The 13,830-nt window shown below is 39.9% G+C and overlaps 1 protein-coding gene across 4 annotated transcripts in view; it reads right to left on the bottom strand.

The window, feature by feature from the left end:
- IL17RE (interleukin 17 receptor E) overlaps positions 1-1,121 on the bottom strand; it is a 42,532-nt gene extending 41,411 nt beyond the window's left edge. For 3 of the 4 annotated variants that reach the window (XM_087923492.1, XM_087923493.1, XM_026717940.2), the window contains exon 1: positions 802-1,030. In XM_087923492.1, the coding sequence (XP_087779618.1) occupies positions 802-918 (117 nt within the window). In that variant the 5' untranslated portion in view covers positions 919-1,030. Of the gene's footprint in view, positions 1-801 lie in introns of all 4 variants that reach the window. The other variant, XM_026717938.2, reaches the window with a different exon arrangement.
- Between the last annotated feature and the right edge of the window lie 12,709 nt (positions 1,122-13,830).

Here is a 13,830-nt window from a genome sequence, read left to right as displayed (position 1 = left end):
ATAAATTGATAACTGGCTGTCCACATCATACTAAGTGATAAACTGTTGCACCTTTGTCCTGTTTGTGAAATCAATTATTTCAGTCAGGGACAATTCTGCCTGCAATCTGTGTCCTCTGAGCTTTGAGCTCTGCTCCTTCTGGTATTCTTTATGACTAACTCAGCAATGAACTAAATATACCCCCGCACATATTCAATCACATTTCCCACTTATTAAATTATTATTATAATTTTACAGCGTGAAGCTAAGCTTTAACTTGCAAGACACATTTAAAGGTAAGGCTGGTCTCGGTTACTAAGAGGACAAACAACACAGAAGAGGGACCAGACTCCATCAAAGATTACATTTTTTTTAGCAGCTTTGTTGGAGACGGCCAAAGTGCCTGTGTCAGTGTTGCTAATGCCACCGGCTAATCACATACATGATGTTGCTAAAGACAAAACCTCCAGCTCTTGGATGGGCCACATCTGACCACATGTGACAATGTCTTCTCCTTCAAACACATCAAAAATCAGTCACAAGTTAGCTGAGGAGATCAGAAGGATACCCTTTCCTCCTAAGTTCCCACCTCGGAAACCACATGGCCTCAAGTCTCTCCGCTGCCTATCATGCAAATGAGCAGACGCTGGAGTAGGTGCCCTCTTCGCTACTCCTGGTGGCTTTCATTCCCATGAACCAAGAAGAAATCAACTTCAAAGGTTTCGGTACCCTCAGCATTCGAACCCTTGACCATATGAGAGGAAGATCCCCGCCAAAGCCACCCTCCCCTCAGTCTTCTCCCCAGGAAGAGAATCTCCTTACGAAGTTGGTGAGGACTTCTCCGCAGGGACACGGCTGGTGGGTCTGGAGCGCAGCAGGCGGGAGATCCAGCAGGAAAGCGGTGAGGAGCAGCAGGACTCTGAGAGTGGGACTCCCCATGGGGCGCGGGGCCAGACCTCAGCTGGGCTGGAACATGGCTGTTGTTAAACAGTTCAACAGTCAGATCTCGGCCGCGTATCTAGGCCAGGGTAGCTGCCAGCGTGTCTCCACCCCCTTCTTCCCTTGCACACCGCTCTACCCTGCCCTGCCCTAACCTAACTAAGCTTGCTGGGCTGCATTCTTTGGCTGCTGCTGTTCATGCTGCTGCTGGTAAGGACAGCCGGAGTTGTGCAGGGCTGTCACTGGGAGGCGGAGGGGAGAGGGGATTTTTTTTTTTTCTTCTCTGCCCCATCCCACCAGGAAAATACGTTATGTCTGTAGTATCTCACGAAAGCTGCTGGGTTTTTTTTTTTCTTTTTCTTCAATAAAACGTGCTAGTTGGGAAAAAAAGAGCTGCCAGATGTTGCCTGATACACACACACACACGCAGCCCTCCTCCAGCATATCTCGACTTCTTCATGAGGAAATACAGCCCAACTGAGCTTTTCAGAATCATTTCAGAATCATTTTCCAGTCTTAAATCCTGGAGCAAAAAGGGGAATCGGTGTCCAGGGAGCAATTTACAGGACTTCTTTACTTCTCCAGAAGACAGAGTTTGTCCACAAGGGAGGAGAAACCTGAAGGAGTCACAAATAGATTTGAATCTATAGATCTCATTTGCAGATCCACCTTTCCCTCAGCAAAGCATTGTAAATACCGTATTGTATATTGATTAATTTGAGGTTGGCATTTCAGAGTCACTACCTATCTCAATATATCCTACCCTACTTTGTCTGCCACGTAGTCCATTTATATTCTTCCCCTTTGCACAGTCTGTGTGGTATATGAACCCACAATAATTATGGAAGGCTTGCGTTTTGTCCCCAATGAATATGCAGTCATATAAATTGAATTCATTTTTTTTATTGGGAATAATAAGAGGTGAACATGCAAAAGAAATGAAATACTTAATTTTACATATAATTACTGCAGCAAGAATAGCACTAGCACAATGTTGGAAGGATGATCAGATGCCAACGGATAACTTGATAATCCAGAAGGTTTACTACTGCTCTGAAATAGATAAACTCACCCAAAAACTATAAGATAAGGTAGACTCAAAATATTATACAGTTTGGGAAAACTGGTATAATTGGATAAAGGATAGAAACCAGCAAGTAAATAGATAGGGAAGGGAAAATATAAAGAGGTTATGATAGGAGTATTTATCGGATACAGGAAATAAGTATTAGAAAATTGTTTGAACACACCATCTAAGCAATTAGAAAAATGTATATGTTTATTGGTTATGTTTTTCTTTTTGGTTTTGTTTTTAATGTTTTGTACTGAGGAAAGGAAAAAAGAAAACCTTGCCCTTTAAGGAATAGGCAAAGTTCTTTCCTTTTGTGGATTCAAATTTCTTGGCTGGGAGAAATGCAAAATGATTTGGTCAGCTTCATTGAAAGTCAGAATCAGTTTATTAATAGGAAGGCAGGTAAGAAATCTCACAGAGTTCCTAGGATTAATCTAATGTGAGTAGAAAAACCTCTCTTTTATACACTTCAGGTTCTTTGATTTGTAGGTGTGAATCTTTGAAGACTTTGATTTGTGTGTGTTGAATTCCTGTCTCTTTGGGATCTCTTCCTGGGATCTTGGTTTTATGGTCCTGATCCTTTGTATTTGCTTGTTTGCTATCATCTTTCCTTCCTGCTATGCCTTTTGGTTTTCTTTTCACAAGTTTTTATAGCTTGCCATCTATTTGATTTCTATGGGAAAGGATCTTAGCTAATTTGTAGGGTTTTTTTCTCTGTATCTCATGCCTGTAATTTTCTCCTTCCTTTGTTGTGAAAAGTAAGCTGGCTCCAGCTATTTTAATAGCCCTACTTGACAAAGGGTGGGGGCTGTTTCCCTAGAAGAGGGGGGAATTGTAACTTCCAACAGTACTATCTATCTATATTTTAATGTTTAATAAAGTTTATTTTTAAATTTTTTAAAAAAAGAATAAATAAGAATATATCACAATTCCCCTAGTAGAAGGGCAAGGAGAACCACCAACACCCATATCCCATTCTTCCCTCTCATATTTCCCAATCATCTATCTGTTTATCCTCCTTCAGACACAAACAGTACCTAGCCTTATTATTAGTCTTCCACAATTCCATGCTCTCCAGCTCAACAGAATTTCAACAATCCAAATTTTCACTGAGTTTAGCCCGCGAGCATTAAAATTACTTTGAAATTCTGCATGTCTGGAAGACAATAAGGTATTAGATATGATGATGATGATTTGTTAGTTAAGAATACCTGTGATTCAACTGATTGGGGGTAAAAAAGACTCCAGTGTCTTCCGGTTGATCAGAAGAAAAGTTTTAAGAATATGGATTTATTTTGCTCTTCATCTTGATAAAGTTAAACATGTCCTCAATCAACTACAGCTCTGATGATCATAAGGCAATTTTCTTAGCAGCTGTAATAGAAATGTTTGTCATCTTTGAAACATGCTTTTGGAAGTTACGATTCCCCTCTCTTCTAGGAAAACATTAGAAGGGGAAGGAAAATTCCCCTAAAAGAAAGAAGAGGTGAAAACACAATCGGGGACAGCCCCACTAGCCCCCACCTTTTTATGGGACACACATTAGCTAGGATCTTTTCCCATAGAAATCAAATAGATAGCAAGCTACAAAAAACTTGTGAAAAGCAAACAGTATAACAGGAAACTCGGGATATTGCAACCAGGTGCAAACTGATAGCTACAAAGGATCAGGGAAAAACAGACTGGACTATAAAACTATTACTCCTACCAAGATCCCAGGAAGAGATCCCAATCTCAAAGAGACAGAAATTCAACACACACAAATCAAAGACTTCACTTACAAATCAAAGAACCTGAAGTATATAAGAGAGAGGTTTTCCTACTCACTTATTAGATTAATCCTAAGAACATTGTGGGATTTCTTCTTATCTGCCTTTCTATTAATAAACTGATTCTGACTTTCAATGCAGCTGACCAAATCATTTTGCATTAAAACCTCCCAGCCTGGAAATTTGAATCCACAAAAGGAAAGAACTTTGCCTTTTTCCTTAAAGGGCAAGGCTTCTTTTTTCCTTTCCTCAATGTCTACTCTACAGCCTTAGTACAGGTAATCCTTGACTTACAACAGTTCATTCAATGACCATTCAAAGTTACAATGTCACTGAAAAAAGTGACATGACTGTTTTCCACAGGACCATTCAGCATCATGCGATCAAAATTCAAATGCTTGGCAACTGACTCATATTTAGGATAGTTGCAGCATCTCAGGGGGTCATGTGATCCCCTTTTGCGACCTGCTGACAAGCAAAGTCAATGGGGAAGACAGATGCACTTAACTGTGTTACTAACGTTACAACTGCAGTGATTCTCTTAATAATTGTGGCAAGAAAAGTCATAAAATGGGGCAAAACTCACTTAACAAATGTTTCACTTAGCAACAGAAATTGAAGACTACCTGTATTAGGTGGTCTTTCATCTAAATTCTAACAAAGCCACCATTGCATACAATCCCAGGTCAAATCAGGTGAGCTTACTGCTATATCCTGCTGACATTACACAGGTCAATTTATTGTTATCTCCTGCTGAAATACAACAGCCAATATAAACTACAATTTTCCTACCTCTTTATATTCTATGCTTTGCACTTAACTGAAGCGCAGCAAAGGGAACCAAGAACATCTGACTGAACACAGATCTTGTGGGTGGAATACACTGATAAAAATACATTCAGATAAAGATAATAATCAGATAAAAATCTGAGTCAAATCTGAATTTCTTTCTATTAATCCAATATACCTAATATAAAGGTAGTTAGACTTAGCCTATTGTGATTTAAAAAAAAAAAATTCTCTGTGTGTGTGTGTGTGTGTGTTTTACCAGAGTCTTGAGATCCAGCCACTAGGATCCACCCATCCATAAAGAGATTTACTGTTTTAGAATTAAATAATTTTGAGTCGATCATTTGTTCCAAAATTGAATGGAGTTTCCTGTTCTTTCACAGAAACATCTCCTCCTGATTCCCCAAATGTTATAAATTCCCAGCAATGCATGTTTAGAAGACTGGGCAGTAATAAAACCATTGGGAATCAGAATTCTGGCTAATCTTGCACAATTCTTGTGCAATCAAACACAGAAATCATCCAGGCTTATTTGCAATATTTATGAAACAGCACGTAGTGGTCAGACTCCCTCCAGAGAATACTGAAAGAGACATCAGCTCACAAAGGGATACACTAATATTTGCACGTCGCTGAAAGATGGGAAAGACAAATGCAATGTACAAGACCACGTGCATATGCATATATATAAAGGACCTCAAGTTACTCAAGAATCTCAAGTTACTATAATTAACAGATCTCCAGTTATTTCCTGCTTCTGTTTTCCTTCAGAAATCAAAAGAGAGGAATAAAGCAATAAAACAGGGAGGGAAACAAGAGCAGGGGTCAGTTTGGGAATGATAGATACCAAAAGAAAAACATTTCCCATTGCAAATTCTAGTTGTTCCAATAAGAACAAACTGTGGCCTTATATCTCTATATATCTAACTTGGTTTGATCAAGTCCATTCATCTAAGAGCTGATTTCCCCCGTCCCCCATATCTACCAGTAGATTCTCATTGAACTCCTCTTAGTCTCTTCTTTAAAATACACATTCTTCACCAGGTAGGCTTAGAGTTACTCTGTTTGTAATTCCCCCTTCTCACAGCTCTTTCAAACAGGTCCTCTCCTCGCCTTTAGAAAGGCTGTTCGAAGAACTAAAGTGTGAAATCTAGGCCATGCTGTGGGTGACCTGTTTTAACTGAGGTTTCCTGTAAGGCTGGCTTGGTGGATAACGGGGACGCTGTGCATGCACACAAAAGCCACTATAAGTGAGAGACACAGGCAGCAGCTCTATGTGAGAGACAGGCAGAGGAAGTCTTACGCAAACCTCATTCAACACCAACCATCTTCCCCTAGTTCAAGCACCCTGCGCTGCCATTGTTGAAAACAACTTCTTTAAAGCAAGTAATACCAGAGCCAAAGGATCCCTTCCAACTCTTATTATTCTAGCTTCTAAACTCTGGAGTCTTCATTGAGACAATATCCTATTACTAGCTCTCTGTAGCCAGGCTGGGACAAAAATGTTGGGGGGTGGGGAGTTTTCTGATTTTTGAAACCTACGACTTTTCAAACATCAGGATTCCCTCCCACACACACAGAGTTGGAAGGGTCCTTGGAGGTCATCTAGTAGTCCAACTCTCTGCCCGAGCAGAAGACCTATACCATTCCAAACAAATTGCTGTCCAGTCTTCTCTTGAAAACCTGCAATGATCTACAACTTTTGGAGGTAAGGTGTTCCACTGATTAATTGTTCTCTTGATGCATGTAATCCCTTCCCCATATTCCAGCTTTGGGTAAGTCCCCAGAGCTAAGGTTGAGCTCTTCCCCACGAACACAGGGATGTGGTTTCCCTCCCATCGTCATGGTGAGAGGCCAGTGGGGATCCAATGCCACCAGTCCTTTCCCCATGCCTAGAAAACCAGCCCATATGAGGATGTTGGAAGAAAGATCCTTCTGGGTTCAGTTCCAAGTGGGGAAAAAGACACTGGAAACATGGAGGCTGTTTGGAAGGTTTAATGGTGGACAGGAGGATCCCATGGCTTGGAGCTCCAAAGTGAAAAGGATGACCACATGCTTCAAGGTGAAGGAAGAGATCAAGAAAGGGCTGAGGGGTTGAGAGTGCCTGGGTTTTATAACCTTTGTTGGGATTTGAATTGGAGCTTGTATTCTGGTTGGTTGTCAGACTTCCAGAGGCCATGCAGGGGCAACTCTGTAGGCTGTCCTGAGTTCCAGGCTTGGTTGAGCCTTGCTGGATGATGATGATGCACTGAAAAGGGCTTTTGGCAATTGCCATAGCTTTACCTGGAGATCTTTGTTATGTAAAGTATTCTGGCCCAGGCCTTAATGGCCCACCCGTTAACGAAGGTGGGGGTGAGTTTCTGCTTCTGAGGTGAGTTTCTGCTCTTGAGTTTCTACTCTTTTTAGGGGAAATAGTCTGCCTTTTTAATATTTCCTAGGATATTTCAATTTTCTAGGAGAGAAAATTGGCTGCTAACTTCCTACAGGAACTTTCTGCTGGGGCTGTTGGGGAGCTTCTCCTTCTCTGCTGTCCAAATGCTTGCCTGCCTTCCTCACCAGCCCCCACCCCAAGCAAAAGCCCCTCATTGCCACCCCCACCACTGCCTTCACCTCAGTTGTTGCTGAGCAGTACCACTGAAGCAGCGGTGGGATTCAATTTTTTTTACCACCAGTTCTGTGGGCGCGGATTGGTAGGCATGGTGTGGCTTGGTGGGCGTGGCAAGGGAAGTTTACTGCAAAATCCCCACTCCCTTTGTTCTATATGGTGCTTGGTGAAGGGGAGATATTGCTGTCCATCTGCTTGATAAAGATAGACAGTAGAGATAATTCTGGTCTGCAGCATGTGGCAAACTGTCTTTCCCATTCTCAAACTTAGATCATTTCATTGCACAGGTTTTTCTCAACCTTGACAACTTGAAGATGGGTAGCCTGGGGAATTCTGGGAGTTGAAGTCCACTCATCTTCAAGTTGCCAATGTTGAGAAACACTGTATTAGACAGCATGCCCATCGGGTTGTTTGTGTGGGTGGGGAAAAACTGTTTCAGAAATGGCATTTTATCACAGCCATGTGCTTCAAGAAATAATTTGTGCTTCCAATGAAGAATAATATTCTTTCATATCTGCCACTCCTGAGTTCCCATCATAACAATAGATTCTTTTTTTTTTAGATTCAACTTTATTGTCATTGCCATGGATACAGGAAATGAAATGCAGTTAGCATCCAAACAGAAGTGCAAAACAACAGTAAAATATAAATATATGTATGCAAATAGGCATCTATGAATATGTCAATGGAAAACACAACAAAATGTATGTACACGAGCACACAAAGATAAGTGTGAGTGCACATATATGAACATATACAACTGTACAAAATGTTTATGGACACATTGAATATAAATACAAATGCACAGAGAATTATACAAAATATATCATATATTATCAAGGGAAGCATCAGCATATGTGTGGGCCCAATATTCTGGCCTGGTCAGGAAAAGAAGACGGAACAAATGCCAATAACTGTTAGTACCTAATACTAATACCAGGATTAAGAGTTTGTATACAAATGGGAAGGCTTTGACGGTTTTTATTGGTTTTGCTTTTTTTAAATATGTTTTATTAAAGTGTAAAAATACACTGTGGGGTCCTTGGTGCTCCCTGAGCTTGGTTGCATTCTTGCAGATGTTTCATTACCAAACTAGGTAAATTCATCGGTGTTAGTAAGGAGTGGGGTTTGCTCTCATTTTACATACCAGGGCAGTGGTGGCTAACCTTTTTGGGGCTCCTGTGCCAAAAATTGTGCATGCGCTGGCAGTCGCGTGCTTGTATGCCAGCACCTAAAAGGCAATGCATGCCCCCTCAACGCCCCCTGTGCATGCACGCACAATCCCCCTACCCCCCTTACCTGCCTGCTCCTCACAGCTGATTTTCAGATGGTTTGAGGCCTTTTTTAGCCTCCCAGAAGCTTGAAAAAAGCCTCTGCAGGTGACAAAACAGGCCTATTCAGCCTGCAGAGGCTTTTTTCAAGCCTCTGGGAGGCCGAAAAAGGCCTCAAACCAGCTGAAAATCAGCTGTGAGGCACGCACATGTGCAGTGAGGTAAGTTTGCCTGCGGCTCACATGCTGGCACAAATGGCTCTGTGTGCCACCTGTGGCACGTGTGCCATAGGTTTGCCATCACGGTACTAGGGGTTTGCCCTGACAGTGTTGGTGGGCGTGGTCTTGGGGGTTCTGAGATTGGGCTGTGGTTTACTGCCCTTGATTGAGTAATGGCCTCTTGATTGTCCATCTAATGTTAATCGTGGTGGAAGTCTCTGCTCATCTGGGTGTTGACTGCTGGTGAGGAGGTCTTTTTGTTTACTTTTGGCTGTTCAGATTAATCCTTGAAGCTCTGTGTGGACTTTGTACTTCGGTTGGTTTTTTTATAGTTCATTTGGCACTTTAGTTGTTGGCAGCAATTCAAAGGTGAGAAAGGTGAGTGCTTATCTCGAGGGACTGTTTGGGACTCATTACAGGCTGGGAATGAACATTGAAATAAAACAAGAGTTGTTTTAACTAAGCGTGTGCTTAATTACGGTCTCAGGAAGCCTTGGTCAGAACAAATGCCGGTCCATGGACCAGGGATTCAGAGGTAGTATTCAGCAGGTTTTGACCAGTTCTGGAGAACCGATAGCGGAAATTTTGAGTAGTTCAGAGAACTGGCAAATACCACCTCTGACTGGCCCTGCCAACCCCATCTATTCTCTGCTTCCTGAGTCCCCAGCTGATCGGCTGGGTCTTCTTTTGTTGCCCTGCACAGGAGAACGGAGCTGGAAAGCAGGTTAGTGGGGTGGGGACAGAATGTGGATTTTGCAGTATCCTTCCCCTGCCACAGCCACCAAGCCATAGCCACCAAGCCACTCCCACAGAACCGGTAGTAAAAAAAAATTGAATCCCACCACTGCAGGTATTGGGGTCCCCTGTTCTAGAATACTCACAGTTACCCAGTTGAAACAATGCTTAAGTCTGTCCAAGTGTGGTGAAGAAACACTCATCAGAAGCACTCATGTCTTCTGAATGCTTGTTGGTATTCATGGATGCGCTTTGCTAGTCTTCTGCCTGCCTGTCCTACATGGTGCCTGTGCCACTTTGTATTTAAAAATACAAAGGTAAAAAAAAAACTACTGAAATTCAGAAAAGTACAAAAATAAAAATGCAAAGAAAAAGAAAAAGCTATAAAGGGAAAAAAAGATATATAAAGAAATGATTTTCCCCTTGATTAGGACGATTACAATTTCAGTAACTTGTCACCTTCTCTAAAATTTCAGCTAAAAATCTCTTCTTCCCGTATCTTATCTTTTATCTGTAAATGAATTATAAAACCACATTATTCAGTCTTAATTGGCAAAAAGTCCATTGTTACCAGAAATAACAACAATATATTTAACTTTAATCAAATAAATCAGTTTCATGTACTTTTTCTTTAGAGTGAACACAGTAATTACCCTTTTTTCTAAAAATACAACAAAAAATCTCTTCTTCCCATAACTTACTTCTTTATCTATAAACAAATCTTTAAAATCTAATCATTCAAACCTAGTCATGAAAATTCTGTTAAGAGCTACCAGAAATAACAACAGAGGGTAGAATCCCACCCCTGGGTCCAACCTCTTAGGTAGATCTCACACCTGCAACCCATGAAGAGGATCATGGCCCTCTCCTCCTGAGTAGACCACTTCCTGTTGACTGTTCCTCCTCTCCCTCAGAGTCAGTCTCCACCAGGGGCATGACAGTGTATGTGTGTATACATACATACATACATACATGCATACATACAATACAATACAATGTGTATGTATATATACAATATAATACTGTATAATATAATGTAATAGGCCGACTTATTTGATCAAGAATACACACACACACACACATACATACCTATCCCTATGTCTACATACGTACATATGTGTATACCTACCTATATACATACATACATATACATACATACACACATACATGCATACATACATAATAGGAATAGTGGCCGAGTGGTTAAGTTACTGGGCTCGTCAACCAGAAGATTAGCAGTTTGAGACCTAAGTATGGTGTGACAGAGTAAGCTCCCATTCCTTGCTACAGCTCCTGCCAATCCAGCAGTTTGAAAGCATGCAAATACAAGTAGATAAATAAGTACCACTTTGGTGGGAATGTAGCTTTCTGTGCACCTTGGTATATAGCCATGCTGGCCATATGACCATGGAAGTGACTCTTCAACTATATGTATGTGTATATATGCATATGGGTGCATTTGTTTGTGTGTGCGTGCGTATGTATGTATGTATGTATGTATGTATGTATGTATGTATATCTATACATTATATTTCTTCTTTTCACTTCTAAATATCTTGATATTTATTTCCTTTAAACAGTATCCCAAAAACGGATTTCTTTTCATTTTCTATTTGTCATTTCTCAGGAATTCTGTCCTAAATATAACACATGTTTTATATGCCCAAAGTAAGAAAGTTGTCTAAGCCATTCTTCTGACTTTTTGTGTGTGTTCCTTTTACTTATTAAGATATCAGACAATTTCATTTGTAAATCCAGTGTAACATCTTTTTCTGTATCATTCTTGAATCTTGTCTCTTCTCTTTTAATTATTATCTCAAGTTCTTTCTTGTTGTCTCTAGGGCCTTCAAAGTTTCCTCTAATCATGTTTTTCTCAAGTCCACAACATTTTCACACCAGAAGATTTGTTACATTTAGATTTAAAAAAAACCACTGGGATAGGTTGAGGCAGAGGAGAAGATTTAATGAGGATTCTGGAGGTTTAACTTCAGTGCCAGATTTTTAATGTTTGTGGTTTTAATAGACTTATGTTAAGCTATTGTTTTTGCTGGTGTTCTTTTAATTGTGGATTAGGAGCTGCTCAGAGTTGAACACAAGAAGGGCAGCTACATAAATGTTTTAAATAGCTAACTAAATAAACTCTCCCTGTATTTTAATAGGATTTTGAACAATCCACAGGAAGGATTCTTCTAGTTAATTTCAAAATCCTATTTTGAATCCATCGGGTTTCTTCAGCTATTTATAACTTTCCAAAATCAACATTCTAATCTCCTTTTGGCTATTTATTTCAGAATATTTTTTAAAAAGTTTTTAAATGAACATGAAGCTTCTTTCATTGAGAACTGAAGCAGAATCACCCAGCATGAAGAAAATTCTCATTTTGAAGATTCTTAATATCAAAAAGCAGTTAACAAGCAATTTCCAAAAGTGATTAAGAAAGGAAGTAGGTAAACTTGGTGCCCATTTAAAGGCTCCAAATCATAACATAGGCAAAGCTGAATTTCCTTCATTTCTTTAAAACCCACTGCTTAATTATCTTTTCCGGGAGTTTTCCAGGTATTGATATGAAGCTCATTGGCCTATAGTTCCATGGATCTATTTTTTCTCTTTTTGTAGATTGTTCCCACATCAGCTCTTTTCTAGCTTTTTGGTAGTACAGGAGTTGTACTACAGGAGTTTTGACTAGAAGATCTCCAAAATCCCCTCCAATTCTATTCTTCTGATTACATTCAGTGGCTCCGAGATCATGTCTGCCAGCACCATAAGAACCCTGGGATGTAATCCATTTAATCTTTGCAATTTGAACTCTTCCAAGGTAGATACCATAGGTATTGTCTCTTACTATTTTCTTGCCTATTTTGACTTGCGTACCTGTCCTGTCTCTCTCAGTGTTGCTTTTGATAGGTTGCACTATTTCTTCCTTTTGGATAAAGACAGAAAGAATTAAGCAGCTCTGCTTTCTTCCTGCTGCCTATCACCTTCTTGCCCTCTGCTCCCATTAAGTGGGCCTATCTTTTCCTTGTTATTCTTTTTCCGAACATATTTTAACATATTTAAAGCTGTTCAATACCACAGACAATACTGCTACCCTTCAAAAAGATCTTGACTATGTACCAGAATGGTCAAACAAATGGCAACTTCAAATCTCAACAAATAAATGCTCTGTCTTACATATTGGCAAAAAAAGTCAGAAAATAAAATACAAGCTGAATAGTCAAGACCTTATTGATGATCCAAGCTCTGTCAAGGACCTTGGAATATTCCTCTCTAAGGACCTAAGTGCTAGAGCCCACTGTAACTACATAGCCAAAAAGGCATTAAGAGTTGTTAACCTAATCCTATGTAGCTTTTTCTCTGGTAATATCACACTACTAACTAGAGCATACAAAACATTTGCTAGACCAATACTCGAATACAGTTCATCAGTCTGGAACCCACATTACGTATCTGATATTAGCACAGTTGAGAAAGTCCAGAAATATTTCACAAGAAGAGTTCTACACTCCTCTACTCGTTGCAGAATACCTTATGCTACCAGACTTGAAATTCTAGACCTAGAAAATCTAGAACTACGCCACCTTCGGTCTGATCTAAGTATAGTATATAAAATCATAACATTGCAATGTCCTATCTGTCAATGAATATTTCAGCTTCAACCATAACAACACACAATAGATACAAACTTAAGGTTAACCGCACCAAACTTGATTGCAGGAAATACAACTTCAGCAACAGAGTGGTCAATGTCTGGAAGACTCTACCTGACTCTGTGGTTTCTTCCCTAAACCCCAAAATCTTTAACCTTAGACTGTCTACTATTGACCTCACCCCTTTCCTAAGAGGTCTGTAGGGGGTATACATAAGTGCACCAATGTGGCTACCGTCCCTGTCCTATTGTTTCTTTTATTGTTTCTTTTATTTTTCTTATATGTATCCATTTCATGTATTCATAACTATGTATATCCTTATACCTATTATCTTGTAAGTGATTGACAAATAAAATAAATAAAATAAATAAATATTGAATGGGAGGCAGTAAGGCAATACAAGGAAGCTTCTAGAAGAAACAATGTTCTTGGAATATTGCCTCTTTGTTCTTTTGAAACCCTACTGTCTTTGTAGTCTGGTTGGATGCCTTATTAATGATATCCTAATATCCTTACTGGCCTCACTAGGTATATGATCCAAGGAAATACTTGTTGTTTGTTATGTTTATCCAATTACCTACCTTGCTGCTTCATCCAATCATGTTCTAATCTGCATAAGTCTATAAAGAAGCACTGTTACCCCATCTTTGCCTCCAGTGCTATCAATAAACCAGTTTGTGCTTTAAAGTCTAAAGTCTGAATTCTACTCCATTGGCTAACCTGAAAGGATAAAAAGTGACTTAGTCCACTGGCTAAGAGTCCCTACAAGCAATCCACTCTCACACTTATAACTTGCCTGGGTTTAC

This window comes from Pseudonaja textilis, chromosome 2, assembly GCF_049901715.1.
Source record: "Pseudonaja textilis isolate UNSWEBS1 chromosome 2, rPseTex1.2, whole genome shotgun sequence".
In the NCBI taxonomy this organism is placed as follows: Eukaryota; Metazoa; Chordata; class Lepidosauria; order Squamata; family Elapidae; genus Pseudonaja; species Pseudonaja textilis.
The sequence above is the reverse complement of the archived record's forward strand: the minus strand, read 5'-3'. Positions and strand labels throughout refer to the sequence as shown.